Raw genomic sequence first — 18,202 nt, forward strand, 5'->3', positions numbered from 1 at the left:
AAAAGCGCATAAACTATCAATTGTCCTTTCACATAAAATTTAAAATATTATTAAATTGAACACCTAATACATAAGATAATATACCTCTTAACAATATGCCAGTCAAGAAGGGATGGATTTAGTCAATATCATACCCTACCTGTACACAAGGTTCAAAATATAGATACAGTCCAATACACCGGTAGGGGTGTATTGGACTGTATCGTGTGTTGCCCCCCTTTTTTTAGTTTTTTTTTTTTCAACTTGGTTCAGAGGGGTCGGTTTAAGGCATGTCTACCCCCTGAACCGAGTTAGACTCCAAAACACATATTGGGAACCTCCCGATACAATACATATTGACTGATATGGTTCAATACATATCAAAATTTCAAACCTTGCCTGTACACATACAGTTGTAAAATCCCAAAACCTGCCCCAGCCCTAAAATATATTTTTCAAGCAAAAAAACCACCTGTTATAATTCAGAAAGGGCAGGGCAAGTACCCACCGAGTAGATAGAAATTGTCATCCCTAGAAATAAGCACAACGGCCTAAAATCATCTCAATCAAGGTTCAAAGTATCAATACACTTAACATGCAGGAGCATGCATATCAAATGTTTTCTATGAATCAAAAACAAGGGGGAACAACCTTAGTTGAGATGACCAATCATCTCAATCAAAGTTCAAAGTATCAATACACCTAACATGCAGGAGCATGCAATATCAAGTGTTCTCTATGAATCAAAAACAAGGGGGAACAACCTTGGTTGAGATGACCTGCCGAATGATAAGATACACCCCATATAAACCTTAATGGAGAATGAAGTTGAGACTGATATCAGTCTCTCGAAGAACAAGAGGGAACGACCATGACATGCTCAAAATTTTGCACTGAAACTTGTCCAAGATCTGAGCTAAAATAAGATCATGCTATTTGAGTATTGTCTACTTCCCAGATCGTATGCAACCAGAAAGAGGAATGGCCATCATTGCAGAGATAAGAATAGATTTGACGATATAATTTTCAAGAAGCAAAATTTGACCCGTCCTTCTGATTTGAACCATCTGATAAATGACTTTCTTTGAATGGTAGAAAAATATTTTGCTGGATATCCTGCTTGTCAGGACCATTTAGATGCAGGGTCCCGAGTCCACCCATTCAGCAAGTGCACCACAATAATAACAAGAGGTTAGCATAGAGAACCAATATGAGTATGAATTTTGATAGTTCAATTTTTCATGGATGCCCATATCTAGTCCTGGCTTAAGTACTGAATATCAATCAAGCATGAAGTACACGATTCCTATTTCAAACACGTATAGTAACACCAAACACAGTTAGAAATGGACTTCATCAAATAATCACGGTGAAGGTTGTGTCCGCATTATTTCAGAAACACTTTCAATTTGGATGGTTGATCTTGGTACTACTCAGATAGGGTAGACTTCAGCTCACCACTGTTGCGCAATTCCAATACAATGTCACAACCTCCTATCAGCTCACCTTTGTAGTAAAGCTGAGGGAAGGTTGGCCAGTTCGAGAAGGTCTTTAATCCCTGCCTGACTTCCTCATCAGATAGAATGTCAAAGGACCCAAACCTCACCCCCTCTTCCCTTAAAGCATTCACAACCTTGGAGCTGAAACCACATCGAGGAGCATCTGGGGTACCCTTCATGAAGAGCATCACTGTTGAAGATGAGATTAGCTTCTGTAGCCGGTCCTCAAGAGTCTGTTTTTCAGAGATGCCTTTCTCAGTTAACACCCTCTTCAATTCCCCACTTTTCTGCATCTCCAACACAATGTCAGATCCTCCTATCAGTTCACCTCTAATATATAGTTGGGGATAACTGGACCAGTTAGAATAAACCTTGAGCCCTTGCCGTACTTCATCATCAGTGAGGATGTCAAAAGTCTGGAAGTCCACCTTTTCCTGTTGAAGAATCTCAACTACCTTGCTGCTGAAACCACACTTTGGTTCTTCTGGTCTCCCCTTCATAAACAGCATGACTGGACCCGAGTTGATGAGACTTTCCAGTCTAGAGGTCAAGGTTGCACTCAAGCCAGTGGAGTCAGTCACACCACCTTTCCCAGCCAAGGAAGAGGTTGTTGAAGTCTTTTCTGGGTCAGTCTCTTTTGCCTCAGAACTAGAAGTTAGAACCCCATGATCTCTGAAAATGTCTTTGAGTTCTCCAGTTTCATGCATTGCTATTGCAATATCACATCCACCAAGTAGTTCCCCCTTACAGTAAAGCTGTGGAAAGGTTGGCCAGTTGGAAAACTTCTTCAACCCCTCACGAACATCATTATCTGTTAGAATATCAAAACTTCCAAATTTGACCCCTTCCTCCTTCAAGATGTCAACCACCTTTCTGCTAAACCCACATTTTGGCTCTTCAGGGCTTCCTTTCATGAAAAGCATGACTGGATGAGACTCGATTAGTTGCTGCAAGAGATTTTTCAATGGATCACTGAGGCCTGATTCTAACTTGGAAGAGCCATTGTCCTTGGCAAATTCTTTAACTGATTCAATAACAGCAGGTCCTGCAGCCATCCCCAGGCTAGCAGGAGCAGCAGATTCTCCAGAGTTGACAGACCCTGCAACTTTAGCAACTTTGTTGGCCAAACTAGATGGATTTGCACCCTCTAATGTATCCACAGTCTTGCCATCCTGACAAAGTAATAGAAAAGGCATGGAGGATCAAAATTTGGTCACTTTACTAGGACAAGAATCAAACGAAAGATCAACTCCTGAACATACAAATTGCTTTTACTCTTTTTTTATGCACCAGAAAAAAAAAAAAAAAACTACAGAGATGCCACACAGGCACACACACATGAAAAAAACACGCATGAGCTTTATGTTCATGCCCATCAATCAGAGGAAAAACTACTAGAGGAGAAAAGCCTTATGATGAGAAAATATCTACTGGTGCAATGCAACAATCGTAAAAAACAAGCAGCGTCTGCATATGAAAATTAACATCATGAGGGTTACCGTGACAATGCTTATTCAGCTGAAAAGAAAAGGCAGATAGTTAAGAGTCACTAGCTGATATTTCTCTCCCTTAACATTTAAGTGTGCATTCAGCTGATGATAACAAGGGGAGCTGCTGATTGATGCAACAGTGAAATCTTGGGCTCGAAAACTTGAAAACATGAATTCAAATCTCAAATAGGCCACTTTGTACTAAAATACCAGTGTTAGGTCCATATCCAGTCTACCTTTGGGTATAACCACTTTGCTTTTTGCACCAGGATTTGTTTCATGAGGCCAGCATTACATTGCTAGTTAGGAGTGTTGCCTCATTCCCTTATCCATCTTACTGATTAGAAAAAGAAAAGTGTTTATCCATCTTAATTGACTGCTCTCATCCATGCAACCAAGATGCCTTTTTCCCCATCCAAATCCTAACAATTCTAAAACCCAACCGTTATCCCAGCCCAAAATCATCATTTCTACTTTTTTCTCTCAAAAAATGAAAACCAAAAAAAGAAAAAAATAAAGGAAGCAGGAGGAAGAAAACCAACTTAGGAACACTACATTTTTTCATGCAATGGCTAATGGAAGGAGGAAGAATCTTATCTCTAAGTTAGAGGTGGGAGGGGTGGTTATTACTCAGCAGGATGAGACTGCTAGGGCCTTTGTAGAGCACTTCAAATCAATCTATAGAAGACCTTTAGACCAGAAATTTTGGTTGGAAGGTCTAGAATCTAGATTGGCCTAAGTTGGCAGAGGATGATAAGGTGTGGTTAGAGAGAAGGTTCAAGGAGATAAAGGAAGCTATATTTGCAATGGACAGATCCAAAGCACCAGGGCCGGATGGTTTTACTATGGCCTTTTATCAGGATTGTTGGGAGATCTTGAAGCAGGATATCATGAAAGTGTTTGACGAATTTTTTGATAGGGTGATAATCCGGGGCTGAATTCGACATTTATTGCTTTAGTCCAAAAGAAAGTTGATGCATGCCATCCAAGAGATTTTAGACCTATCAGCTTGGTGAATAGTGTGTATAAGATTGTGGCTAAGGTCTTGTCTCGAAGAATTAGAGTTGTTCTCCCAAGCATAATCTCACAGAATCAAGGGGCCTTTGTGGGGAAGAGGCAGATTATTGATCAAATCTTAATTGCAAATGAATGTGTGGAGAGCAAATAGGAGGAAAGGGATTGTTTGTAAGCTGGACTTGGAGAAAGCTTATGATATAGTAGATTGGTCCTTCCTAATGCAAGTGATGGAATGCTTTGGATTTGGAGTGAAATAGTGTAAATGGATCTTGGGGTATATTGAGGGTTGTCACTACTCAATATTGGTTACTGGGATAGTAGTGGATCACTTTCCAACTATTAGGGGAATTAGATAAGGCAACCGTCTCTCTCCTTTTCTTTTTACCTTGATTGTAGATGTGTTGGGGAGACTAATAGAAAGGATAGATGATAAGAACCTAGTGAAGGGTTGGAGGGTTGGAAGAGATGGAATACCTATCACCAAATTACAATTTGTTGATGATACAATCTTGTTCTATGACGGGGAGGAGGTGGGGTGGGTTAGGAATTTGAAGATGGTAGTGCAAATTTTTGAGAAAATGTCAAATCTGAAGGTCAATTTTGATAAGAGTTGTGTAGTGAAGATCAACATGGAGGAGAGTGCTATGATAGAAAGTGCTGAAATTTTGGGGTGTGAGGTGTCACAATGGCCATTTAAGTATTTGGGGATGCCCCTAGGGGATAACCCAGGGAATAACAGCTTTTGGAGCCTAGTAGTTGATAGATTCACAAAGAGGTTGGCTTCCTGGAAGAAGAATAACTTATCCTTGGGCGGCAGAATTACTTTGATAAAGTCCACTGGCTAGTCTACCAGTGTACTATCTATCAACTTAGAGAAACTGATGAGAGACTTCTTGTGGGAGTTGAGGGAGGACAAGAAAGACCATACGGTGAAGTGGGAGATAGTCTCTAGAAATAGGGAGGAAAGAGGCCTAGGTTTAGAAAACATTCGGAAGAGAAATGAAGCTCTGTTGGAAAAGTGGTTATGGAGATTAGCAGAGGACAGAGATAACCTGTGGGCTAAAGTGATTCTGAGTATACATGGGCTTGTTGAGGATGGGTGGGGCTTTGAACTGAGGACTACTAAAGCCTCTCCTTGGAGATCCATTCATGCCATTCTCCCTTCCTTTTTACAGCATATTAGGTATGATCTTTGTTCTGGTAACCAAGTGAAGTTCTAGGAAAACCTTTGGGTGGGAGAAATGCCTTTAAAAGACAAATTTCCTTCTTTATTCTCCATCACTCGGCTTAAAGGGGAACTTGTGTCTTCATTCCTGGTCCCTTCTGAGTCCAACTTTGATTTTGATTGGAACTTGGGTTTTAGAAGAGGTCTTAGGAACCAGAACTTGAGAGTGCTTTGGAGTTAGTTCAGATTTTGAATAATGTGGTTTTGGACCCCTCTAAAAGGGATAGTAGAATTTGGACCTTAACCCCTTCTATAGTCTTTTCATGTGCCTCTTTCTTTAATTCTTTGGTACACTCAGCTAACAGTAGCTTCCAGAATTTTCTTGTGAAGGAAATTTGGGGTAAACCGATCCCTCTGAGGATTAGAGCTTCTTGTTGGGAGGCCTTCTTGGAAAGATGTAATACCTGTGATTTTCTCCAAAGGAAAGGCCTAATAGGTGCTTGTCTCCACACTGGTGCATCCTATTGCAAGGCTAATGGTGAAAGCCCTTATCATTTATTAGTTTCCTACTTTTCGGTTCTGATATTTGGGCTTGGTTTATGGATCTTTTTGGTTACAGGTGGCTCCCTCCTCCAAAGTATACAAGGCTTGTTTGCTACTTCTTTCTTTAGGTGGTCGAAGAAAAGGGGTAAAATCATGTGGAGATGTGTGAGAGCTGCCATCTTCTGGACACTGTGGGAAGAAAGGAATTTAAGGACCTTCTCTGAGAAAAAAAGGAAGAAAGAAGAGCTGATTGAAATCATAACAGTTAGGGTGATGCAATGGCTGAAAACTTTAGAGTTGTTTGCTGATATCTCCATGGATACGCAGTACGCTGCTGAACAATTGGAAGGAAGTGGCATCCTTTGTATCAGCTCAATCAGTGGTGTGCCCTTTGTAGTCACCTCCAGCCCCGGGGTTTATGAAATAAAACTTTGATGGGAGTAGTGAAGGCAAACCAGGACCTTCAGGTCTTGGAAGAGCAATCAAAGATGAAAGTGGGAAGGTGGTTACTTTGTGCTCAGGTCCCATTGGGATGGGTGACTCTCTTAGAGTTGAACTGTAAGCTTTACTGGTAGGGCTAAGGAAGGTAAAGGAACTGAACATTCAAAAGGTGATTATTGAAGGAGAATTACGGTTAGCGTTAAATTGGTTAAGGAGGGGTAATGGGTTCTAGATTTATGCTAATGAGAAGAGGGAGGTTAAATGGCTACTGAGGGGAGTGGAATTTCAGGTTCATTGGGTGAAGAGAACTGCAAATGCCTTTGCTGATAATTTGGCAAAACAGGGGGTGAGTAGGGGTCAATTGTTTTGGGCAATACTGTAATTCCCTTTTAATCCTTTGGGGGAGAGTTAAGCTATTTTATCTCTCCCTAGTTCTCTGTATGTATTTGTGATTCTATTAATAAAATTGCTCTTTGTTATTGATCAAAAATAAATAAATAAGTAAAAGCCCTTGCTTCTAATATGGGGACATAATTTAGTTGAATGGTCCCATGGCTCTATACCCATCAATTTTGGACCTTTCCAATAATGATCAGTGATATTAGCCATTAGAATTCCAAAGTTTTTTATTTAATAAAAAGCACAAAAAGGCCTGGCATGAGAGTGTTAGGCTAAAACTTGTCTTGTCAAATATGGTGAGGTAAGCCTTTTTTTGGCTGCCAGGTGATGACAAATGTTTTATCAGCTTTTGCCAGAAAGGGAGGGAATTAGAAATTTCACTTTTATGAGAGAGTAATAGGAGCAAAAAATTATGTGTAGAAAAAAAAAATGTTTCCTTTTTTCTGTGCACAAGTTATAATGAAGGAAACATGGATGAGATTCTAGGTCAGCTTAGCCCTCCGAACTTCATTTTGCGACAAAGACCCCCCTGACATTCTGTATTTCAGTACTTTGCCCCTACTCTGTTAACAGTGCTGGCTGTGGAGGTAAAATTACTAAATTGCCTATTTGGGACTCAATGGGCTGGGAGAAAAAGCTGTCAAAAGACAGAAATGAGCATGCTAAAGCACACTATCAAAAGACAGAAATGAAAATGCTAAAGCACAATATCAAAAGACAGAAATGAGCATGATAGTGTTTGTTCTCAGGCCATTGGATACCGAATAGGCAATTTTCATCATTCTGATAGTGCTGAAGGTAATTTTACCTTCACAGCCAACCCTGTTAACGGAGTAGGAGGCGAAGTAATGAAATCCAGAAGTTCAAGGGGTCTTTGTTGCAAAACAAAGTTCAGGGGGCTAAGTGTTACCAGCCCTCAAGTACAGGGCAGCAGTCTATAATTTACCCTTTTCTTTCTGACATAACTTGAAAGGAGATGTCACCTTACTTAGTTAGGGTCCTGCCTCTTTCAATATAAATGACCTGATTGTTTTGGTCTGTATATATAAATAGCCTGATTTGAAAACCAATCTTTGCCAAATCATTACTCTTTTTCTGCACTATTTCGCACTTGATCAACTATTTCAGCAGGTTCAATCTATTTTGCATACACTATCATTGTTAAGGTGCTAATGCTAAGGTGTTAGTTTCTTCTATCACCTAGCATACAAGAGTCAAACGAGGCACTTACCAAAGTAATCTGAGGTTCAAATAAATGCTTTTACATGTGGTTAATTTTATTTTACATAATATTATATAAAATATATTCAGTAGTTCCTGATCTTAAATGAAGGGGAAATGTTCATAAAATATAAATATTAAAAAGATGTGGAGAAATATACATGCAAAAACTTACAAACTATAGCATATTAGGCATATTAGAAAGATTTGTGTGCATGTATAAGAAATCTATGATATATGACCAGCATATCATTAAGAATCCCTGCCTACACTACATATTTAAGAGTTCAGTAACTTTCTGAAAAACTACAAACAGATAGAACTATAAAAATCAAAATAGAAACTGAAATCCCTTAGGAACTAACCAAAATATAAAGAACGGAAACCCCATTCCATTTCCCTTTCTTTAGGTTCTTCCTAGCCAAAGTTTCAGGCTCTTTAAAGTCCTTTTTTCTTTGTCTTTAAAATTTTCAATCACAAACCCATTTAAGAAAGCATAGCTTATATTCCTTGCACAATAAGGCCATTTATATAAATGAATTAAAACTTAAAGTTAACTGTTCTAAGCAAATAATAAATAAATTAAACAAAGCAAGCCATTGTTGAGCAAGACCAAAAGGGGCATAATAATAACTTCGAAAAAAACAAAACATTTTATTATATTTTTAATAAGTAATGAATACAAGTATATGACTATTAACATTCCACAGTGGGGGAGTCTCCAAAACATACAAGTTGTTTAAAATGGTTAGAGTAAGAACCATGGGCAACCACATACAGGTATAAGGCTATAAGCTTTATAGATGTAGGTCTTTGGCCCAATACAGAAGAAAAGTTTAATAAAGTGGGATCATACTTAGTAGAATTAACATCACATGAGCCAAAAGCAAGAACATTAAATGGAGTTGCTTCACTTATAGTGAAGAGAGCCTAAGCAAGACTCTAAGTGCCTCTGAAAATACAGAAGAGTTGGATCAGTTAGAACCTATAAACTATAAATTTTGCAGTAAACCCAATTACCATCTGACATCTGTTCTTTGTTTGTCTCATGATTCTCCCGCATTCAACCACTAGCACACCCTCCAATCCATCAGTCACCATTCTTGTTCTAAAAATAATAAAATTTGAAATTTTACAGTCGAATCCAAACCCTAGCCTGCCTGTCCTTTACAAGTTGATTCTAATGAGAGAGATACTCTCAGCATTAAGTTGCAGTTTTTTTATGGTAATATAAAATAAATTTTCATTAAATCAAAAAGTAAGTAGAAAAATTTGTTGAAAAGTTTTAATCAAATCATCCACAAGAATACAAATAAGAATAAGTCATAATGATCCACCAGATCCATCAGACTTTTACCTCTCCCATAGTCAAACCAAAAGTAGCCCATAGGTTTTATTCAAGATATAGTCTGCTTATATCCTTAAACTCAGTATAAGATAATGGCCAACGACAAACCAGGGACCAGGAACATATCTCAGCTACCACTTTCCTTCTCAGATGATACTTATATTCAAAAATGCAACTGTTTCTTTCTTTCCAAATGCCCTCAACAAGTTGCAAACTGTATAGTGCTCCAAAGAATTTTCACTTTTATCCCACCCAAGATCTTAGGCCACTTGGAGAAGCTTTCTAAGGGATTGACCAGGCTTGGCTTCTGGATTTCAATCATATTGAAAAAGCCCCAAATGAAAGCTATCCATGAGCAATAAATAAACAGATGTCTCATATTTTCCTTTTCTCTACACAAAAAACACGTGTTGGAAAACTGAAAGCCTCTTGATTTCAAATGTTCCAAGATTAGAATGCTGTCATTCTATGAGTATTCTGATGCTGTTAGAGTAAATAAGGGCAGCCCAGTGCACAAGGCTCCTGCCAATGTGGGGTCTGGGGAGGGACAGATGTACGCAGCCTTACCCTGCACATATAGAGAGCCTGGCATCATCTATTCTTTTTTCTTGTTTCATCTTCACTCTTCTCAGATTTCTTTGACATCTTTCAGCTGCTATATATCATTGTCCCGATTTCCAAAGAACCTAATTCTGTACAGCATAAAACCCATCCACGTGCTCCATCTCCCAATCCATAAACCATACTCAACCCCACAATATTTGTTCCTCCACCAGTATGGCAACAAAGTTTTATTCTGGGAAGACCTTTGGGTTGGGGATGTGCCTCTTATGTTCAATTTCCCAGACCTCTACTCTTTATCAAACTATAAAAACAAACCTGCTGCTAGGTTTGGTGTGCTTTCAGAATCAGGGATCTCTTGGGATTTTGGCTTTAGAAGGGTTGAGGGAAAATGAGTGTGAGTCTCTAGTGCTGTTGATTTCAACACTTGAAAGGGTCTACTTGGACCAATCTATAGCTGATTGTAGAGTGTGGTGGTTTATTTTCCTGTGCATCTTTCTTTGGTTTGCTCACTCATATTAACCCTATGGGGGTGAACTTCCCAGTGAGAGAAATTTAGACTAAACCGACCCCTCCAAAAGTACAAGCTTTCTGTTGGGAAGTGTTCCTAGGGAAGGTAAACACTTGTGATGTGCTACAGAAAAGGAGGCCAAACAATTGCCTCTCTCCTCGTGTGTGTCCTTTGTTTGGGATGTGGTGAAACTCTAACCCACTTACTATTATCCTGCTCTTTTGCTTCTGGTATTTGGAATGTTGTTTGTTTTCTCTTTGGATGCAGATGGGCTCCCTCACAGGATGTGGTAAGTCTATTCAGCCCCTCTTTCCTTTGTCAACGGAAGAAAAGGGGAAAATGTATATGGAAGGCAGTGAGAGCAGCTACAGTATGGACTATTTGGGAGGAAAGAAACCTAAGAATCTTCTCAGGAAAAAGCAAAATAATGGAGGAAGTTATTGAAGCCATAAAAATCAGAATTGCACATTGGGTGAAGACCATGGAGATATTTAGAAACTACTCCACGAATGAGATACTAAGGAATTGGGCTGAAATAGCACAAACAAATGTACCCAAAGTTCTTGTAAGCATGGAATGGAAGCCACCAGCACGGAACAAACTAAAGCTGAATTTTGACGGGAGTTCTCTTGGCAACCCTGGAAGGGCAGGGATAGGGGGTGTGTTTAGAAATTATCTGGGTGTGGTGGTGGCCCTCTACTCTGGACCAATAGGTTATGGTGATTCAATACAGGCTGAATCTCTAGCCCTACTTCAAGGTCTAAAGATGGCTGAGCAGATAGGAACAACAGACTTAAAAATTGAAGGAGACTCTTTATTGGTCATCTCTTGGGCCAACAAGGTTATGGTGATTCAATACACGCTGAATCTCTAGCCCTACTTCAAGGTCTAAAGATGGCTGAGCAGATAGGAACAACAGACTTAGAAATTGAAGGAGACTCTCTATTGGTCATCTCTTGGGAACAACTGACTTATTCTTGAAGATTATTCGTCCATGGATAAGTCCATGAGTAAAACAACTCATGAAAACTAATCAACTCTATACAACTAGTACCAAGCCAACAGGCAGGGGGTAAAATAAATCGAGCTCTGCATTGCCTTGCAAAGTAAGTGAATAAAAGATAACATATTGTCCTCTCCATCTTTAAGGGAGAGGAAGTTCAGCACATACAACATATTAGCATCCCAATTGTCCCTAATGAATCTATCAATCCCAACCAAAATAACCTCAATATCTACCATCGATACCAACTTCAATTCACAGTTTTCAAGGCGCCAAGGTGAGGCTAGGCAATAGGGGGCTAGGCGATAGGATTTGTTTGAATGAAAAACCATAAATCCTAGGCATAGTGAGCCTTTTCAACCCAACCTTCCTGAGGCAACAGAAGAAAAGGAGAAGATGTATGTGGAAGATAGTACGTGCAGCTATGGTCTGTTCTATTTGGGAAGAGAGAAATCAGAGGATCTTCAATGAAAAAATTAAATCCTTAGAGGAGGTTATTGAAGCCATTAAAATCAGATCAGTACATTGGGTTAAAACCTTGGAATTGTTCAAAGGTATTCCTACGGATGACTTCTTAAATAAATTGGAGAGAAGTGGCACTCTCAGAACCACATAGAGAAACCATAAGAATGGAGTGGAAACCACCAGGGTTAAAATATAAACTGAAGCTAAACTTTGATGGTAGTTCATTTGGCAAACCCAGGAAGAGCACGAGTAGGGGGAGTTTTTCAAAACCATCAAGGAGTAGTGCTGGCCTTGTTCTCAGGACCAATCAGTTTTGGTGACACGACTCAAGCTGAATCAAAAGCACTATTGCAAGGACTGAAGCTTGCTGAACAGTTAGGGGCAAGAGAGTTGGAAATTGAAGGAGACTCCCTTCTGATCATAACATGGGCAAAGCAAATGAAGTCAGCAACTTGGAAACTCAGATTCACTTTTGGACAGATTGACCAACTTGCAAAGAAATTTAACTCTACTTTCAAATGGGTTAAAAGGAAAGCTAATGGGTTGGTGGATGTGTTAACCAAGCAGGGAGCTGATAGACCATCCTTATTTTGGGCATTGTTGTAACATAACTTTTGTTTTGGGAATTGTTGCAACTTAATTTCAAATTTAAATCAATAAATGAATTTCTTTGCTGATCAAAAAAATCTTCATTAAAAATGTATAAATTTCATTTAAAACATAGAAAATCAACAATATTCATGAAAAAGTGGAAGAAAGAAAAGAAAGGATGAAAGAAGAAAATCAATATGTGTTGATTGGACAAAATTTAGAGTTCTTTCATGCCTTATAGTCCAGGTTTTGAAGTCTTTGAGGGTCCTAGAAGTAGTCTCGATTTTATATGATAGTAGGTTGTTCTTGTATCATCTGGTGTGGCAATGGCAGCCATGCCTTTGCTGGGTTATTTGGTTTTTCATTTGATTGATAGCAGTGTGTTTGTGTTTTATTGGATGGTCACAAGAAGTTTTGTGACCATGTGAGCTCGTGAAAACTAAATCACCTAGGCATGCACTCACTAGGTGATTAGGTTTATTCTTTGACTTATAGCAGTTTGGGGTTTTTTAAGAGGCCACAAGAAAGTTTTATGATTATGTATGCTCCACATGTTAGGCTACCTTCATATTTCTCGATATTCCTTGTAAGGTAGTGGACCGGATCATAGAGGTAATCTCCATTTTATCGTATGATAGTGGGTAGTTCATATATCACTTGGGATAGCAACAACTAGCATGCACTCATCATTCATTTGATTGATAGAATGTTTATGTTTTATTAAAGGGTTGCAAAAAAGTGTTGTGACCATCTTTACCGTTGTTCCAAGGTGATTAGGTTTAAATTTGATTATTAAGATGCTCGTAACTTGTTAACAATGTTATCAAAATCTTACAATTTACAATACAATTCACGATTTGAATCATTTTTTTTTGAATCATGAATCATTTTTTTGGCAAGGGTTTCAATTTGAATCATGAATCCCAAGGGTTTCAATTCAAATCATTTTTTTTGGCAAAAATCTTATGACTTCTGTTTGAATCCTACAATTTGAATCATAAACCTTATGATTTGTACAATTCTTGTAAATCTAATCAATTCAACTAAGAATTAGTTCACCATTGTCATTTTTGTTTATATTTAGCTTCGTCAAGGGTGACTTGTTTTTCAAGACTTCATTAGAAATTGTGAAAGTAAGGGAGTGGACCATAGAGGCATACTTTCAAGGCATCAAGGTGAGGCTATGCGACAAGGGGACACCTTATCACCTAGTCGCCTAGGCAATGGCTTTTTTTAATAAAAACCATGAATCCTAAGTCAGTTCCTTAGGTTCCATGGCAAGCAACAACCATCTTTCACTATTAATTGTTCATAAAAAGAGTGGGAGAAAAGAAATTTCAGAAAATAGAGGGTTTGAGACTTTATTTTTGTCATAGGAAAGGAAAAAAATAAATGAAAGGATGGAAGAGGAGGAAGAAGAAGAAAATATGTGTTGATTGGACAAAATTTTGAGTTTTTCCATGCTTATCAGTTCATGTTTTTAAGTAAGGGTTCAAGACAGTAATACATGTTAATTGAAACCTAACGAATGAGAAAAATAATAAAAAAACTAATATTTTAACTTAAACTGAATAATTTAGTTTAATAATGTAAATTTACTATTATAATCTCAAAAACTACGAATATAAAAAGTATCCAAGAGCACCATATAAAAAATATCTTGGAGATTAAGCAGGGCAACCCTCCATGAGCGCCTTATTGCTTAGGTGTTGCCTTGACAACTATATGCTTCAATTTATGCATCATTACCAGAACTAGTACCAGAGGTGTCCCTTGCAATGAAGAATTTATAAACAATTTCTCCAAAACTACTGATGATACAATCAACAATAGGCCCCCTATACAGGGATGACTCTGTAGACCTCCCAAGTCTACTAGAATGAACAAATGTGCAAACGTTTTTTATGACAAGGGAAGAAAGAAAAACATGCATTGCTTTATGTAGCTGGCAAATTGGATAACACCAAAGCAAGTTCAGTTCCTTGGAGATTGACAAATTTTCTTAACAAGAAATGATGGTTTCACCATCAACATTCCACTTTTTTTTTTTGAATAAGGTAAGGTAATTTATTCAACACAGAAAATGAGAAATAATACAACAAAACCCAGGCCAATAAGACTGCCTAGGTACAAGTCAGATCACAAACTCATCCAGGACTGAGAACAAAACAAATGAGTCAGATTCTAATGTTTGAACTCCTCAGTAACCGACACCTAAGAGATTAACTTGCGCACAGCTCTCTGCACTAATTCATCCAGAATTTTCATTTTACTACAGAAAGTTCTGTTGTTTCTCTCAGCCCAAATGGACCACAACATAGCTGCAGGAATGGTTTTCCATACTAGATTCCCCTTCTTGTTGAGGCCTTCTACTCTCCAACAGCACAACAGCTCCCTCACTGATCTTGGCATAACCCAACTAATATCCAGAGCTTTCAGGAAGTGCCCCCATACCATGGAGGAAATTGGGCAGTGAATGCACAAATGCACTGTAATTTTTGAAAGAGATCCACACAAACCACAAGAAGGATCCAGAATCTGAATGCCACACCTCTCCAGATTAGCTTTAGTCAAACATTTATCAAGAGCCATTGTCCAAACCAGATTAGCTTCCACAAAATCAGATACAATGGAAGAAGAGATCTTAACTAAGGGCCTACTAATAAAATTAACAGATGAACTTTCACAAACTAGAGCACAGACCAGTAATAATATATTAGAAAGAGCTACAAAGTACAAACAAAAAGTTCAAAGAGGTAGAAAATTCATAACTTGCAATAAACTGACACAAACTATGCATCTCACGTTTTCACCCACCATTTTTTTTATAAGTAACCAAATTTCATTAATATCAATAATAAAGATACAAAAGTACTGCTTCCCACAAGGAGGCGCAAGGTGCTGCCTGCAAATCAAATTTACAATTGAACCAAAACAACTGGTTTTTATGCACCCCTTGCTTCGCTAACAAATCTGCCAGCCCATTTTCTGATCTCCCTTCCCATCTAATTCTCATTGTATTATTTGTGGTTAGTGACTTGAATCTTCTCAAAGCCCCCGGTAGGACCATGCAGCTGACTCCAGTTCTTACAACCACCTAATAACCAATTTTGAGTGCCCTTCAATTAACAAATGTTCAAATCATAACTCTTGGGCTATCTCTACTCCTTGCATAACCACTTGGACTTCCGCATTAACAGAGTCCCACACCCCAATAGGACCAGGAAACAAAGCCACAGTCTGACCTTCCACATTTTTGAAGACTCCCCCAATGCCTGAAGGCTCTGGATTGCCTAGGCTACTTTTTTTATCAATAACAAATAAGTTTCATTAAGAAAAATAGAGATTAAGTACAAAGGAAAGGGGGATATAAACTCTCTTAACTTCCCAACCAAAAGAAGCAAAAACAAAGTTACATATGAGCCCAAAGCAAAGCATCCCTATTTACCCCTTGCTTAGCAAACCCATCAACAAAAGAGCTAGCACTTCTTTTAACCCAATTCAGCTTAATTCTAATATCCTTTGCCATCTACTTGAATTTCCTCTTTCATTGCTATAGTTCCAAAATCCAATTATCTCTTCCTTCAGCCAGCCCACCACCAACTTGAAGTCTCCTTGTATAACTAGTTTAGTAATGCCCAAATCCTTGGCTCTTTGTACACCTTCCAAGGCTGCCATGATCTCAGCGAAGAGAATCACCTAGTTTAGTAATGCCCAAATCCATGACCCGAAGGCCATGGATTCCCAGCACAACTCCCATCAAAATTCAACTGGATAAATCCAATAGGAGGTGGAGCCCAAGCATGTTAAGAAGGCACTACCACTGGGGCTGACCTCGCAACCTCCTTCCAACTCCTTGGCAAATCATCAGTTGAAAAGTCATTAAACAATTCCAATGACCTTAGACAGTGCACCACTCTGATGTGAATCACCTCCAATACAGATTGTAACCCTCTTTCCATATCTAAAAATATTCTTAAGTTCCTTTCTTCCCATGAAGTCCAGAAAACCACAGCCCTTACACTTCTCCACATAATTCTCCCTCTTTTTAATGGCCATCTAAACAAATTTGGGGCAAAAAAACTTTGCACATCCGGTGGGGGAGTCCACCTACACCCAAACAAAGGAAAGAACCATTCCCAAATACATTTAGCAAAACGGCAAGAGATTAATAAGTAATAATCATTCTCACCTTCATCTTTGCATAGAACACACCAATGAGGAGATAAACAAATTTTACGCCTCTTTCTCTATATTAATTCACAAATGTTGATTCTTTCCAGGAATGCTTCCCAACAAAAATATTGACCAGAAAAACTGATAAAAAATTGCAAGGTGATCAATAGGTTGAGTTAAGGCATTGAAAAAGAAAAAACAAGTGAACAACCCCAAGGCTGAGAGAGTCCAAACCCTGCTATCACATTTCGTAGGATCCAAGTAAACCCCATCAAGGATACCCAAAAGTGACACTGTACTATTTTCACCCACAAATCAAACAATTAGGAAATAGAACTGCCTAAAGTTCCTATGCTCCCTATTTCAGAATAATGTTTTGGTGGGTAAAACAACTATATAACACCAAAATTTTAGACAATGTAATCAAATGGAGCTAGAACGCAAACAGTAACCCCTCTCTGGTACTCGGCTCACTGTCTAACTGAAATCAGAGAGATCTTGACAGGATTGATGGAGCAAACTCTTTGGACACCTTAGAAAAGTTATAATTAAGGTTAATGTCCTTGCAAAACATGAGATAAACAGGACTTTTTCTTATGGACAATGATATACCTTAATGGAGTAACTTTTGTGGAGGGAAAGGTGCCTATTTATAGAACATGTGCATTCTTCACATCCAACAGAACTTCCCGTTAACATATAGTACAATTCTACACCTACCTCTTATATATAATCAACATATGTATATTATGCAACAGGGAAATTATAAAAAATATGAATCCATTAAAAGCTACAAGCACGCAGCCATACTAACTCCTGTGGCGATCATTATGCTTTGATCAAACTAATAGATACCGATATCTGAATTTATTGATTTTTTGGGAGTTATTTCTTGAAATCAGCCATCTTACTTTGAAGAAGACAATGTAAGGTACTGCAGAAACTGAAAATGCTTCAGATATCTCAGGTTGCTCCTCAGCTTCAACCTGCAAAGTATTAAAAAATAAATAAAATAAAGTAAGAAAAGTAAGTAGCACAACGATTTTAAGCGACCATTAGTACACAACCCCAACCACACCCCCAGGAATGGAAAAACAAAATGACAGAATAAACAAAAAAGAAAAGATCCAGCACAATTTGCAAAATGCAGATCATAATCCTGATGGGTTTTCTCAAAAGAGTTATCCGATAATCAAAGGAGAGTAACAGAAGGGGGGACGAAGAAAACAAACCCTGAAGAAATGGGCATGCGGGAAATCCGTGGAGAGATGGGAGAAGAGTCGATCCATCTGCTTGGAAGCTTCACACCAGGATGCCCAGAAGTGAAGAATAACCGGTGAGCCCTCATGAAGCACAGTATCGAGCTCTTGCTTTGACTGAAGATCCTTTACAGACCCACCCATCTTCCCCCGCTTCAGAGAACAGCAAGACCGGTGGAACGAGTGAAAGCGGCGTTAAAGTGGTAAACGAGAGCACGAGAGAGAAAGAGAATTAAATCGAAAACAGACTTCTCCGCGCTTGCTTTAATTTTTCTCAATATTTTCTGTGATAGCCAAATGTCCTATCTGCCAGTGGAAAAGTAAAGACCGCCGACCCTCTTCTTTTAGTTCTTATCGGAATCACTTCGAACGACTAGAGAAGGTGGCAAGTGGCAACTAGCATAATATCTTAGATTATGCCCCGCTTAATAATCAATAACAACCGTCGGATCAGCTGGTAAATAGGGATCTTGGAGCGGGAACTGATTCGTGATCTTAGGTTCCAAAGGATTCGAGTCGGATCAGTTCCAAAAC

The 18,202-nt window shown here is 38.6% G+C and overlaps 1 protein-coding gene across 1 annotated transcript; it reads right to left on the minus strand.

Annotated features, from left to right (window-relative positions):
• Positions 1–1,171: 1,171 nt before the first annotated feature.
• Positions 1,172–18,059, minus strand: GRXS17 (thioredoxin family protein). Its single transcript, XM_010243651.3, has 3 exons — positions 17,642–18,059; positions 17,321–17,395; positions 1,172–2,650 (listed from the first exon to the last, which is right to left on the minus strand). The coding sequence occupies exons 1-3, from the start codon at positions 17,810–17,812 to the stop codon at positions 1,409–1,411; spliced, it is 1,488 nt and encodes a 495-aa protein (XP_010241953.1). The 5' UTR covers positions 17,813–18,059; the 3' UTR covers positions 1,172–1,408.
• Positions 18,060–18,202: the final 143 nt, after the last annotated feature.

The sequence above is a fragment of the Nelumbo nucifera genome, chromosome 1, assembly GCF_055504915.1.
Source record: "Nelumbo nucifera cultivar China Antique chromosome 1, China Antique-T2T, whole genome shotgun sequence".
NCBI lineage: Eukaryota > Viridiplantae > Streptophyta > Magnoliopsida > Proteales > Nelumbonaceae > Nelumbo > Nelumbo nucifera.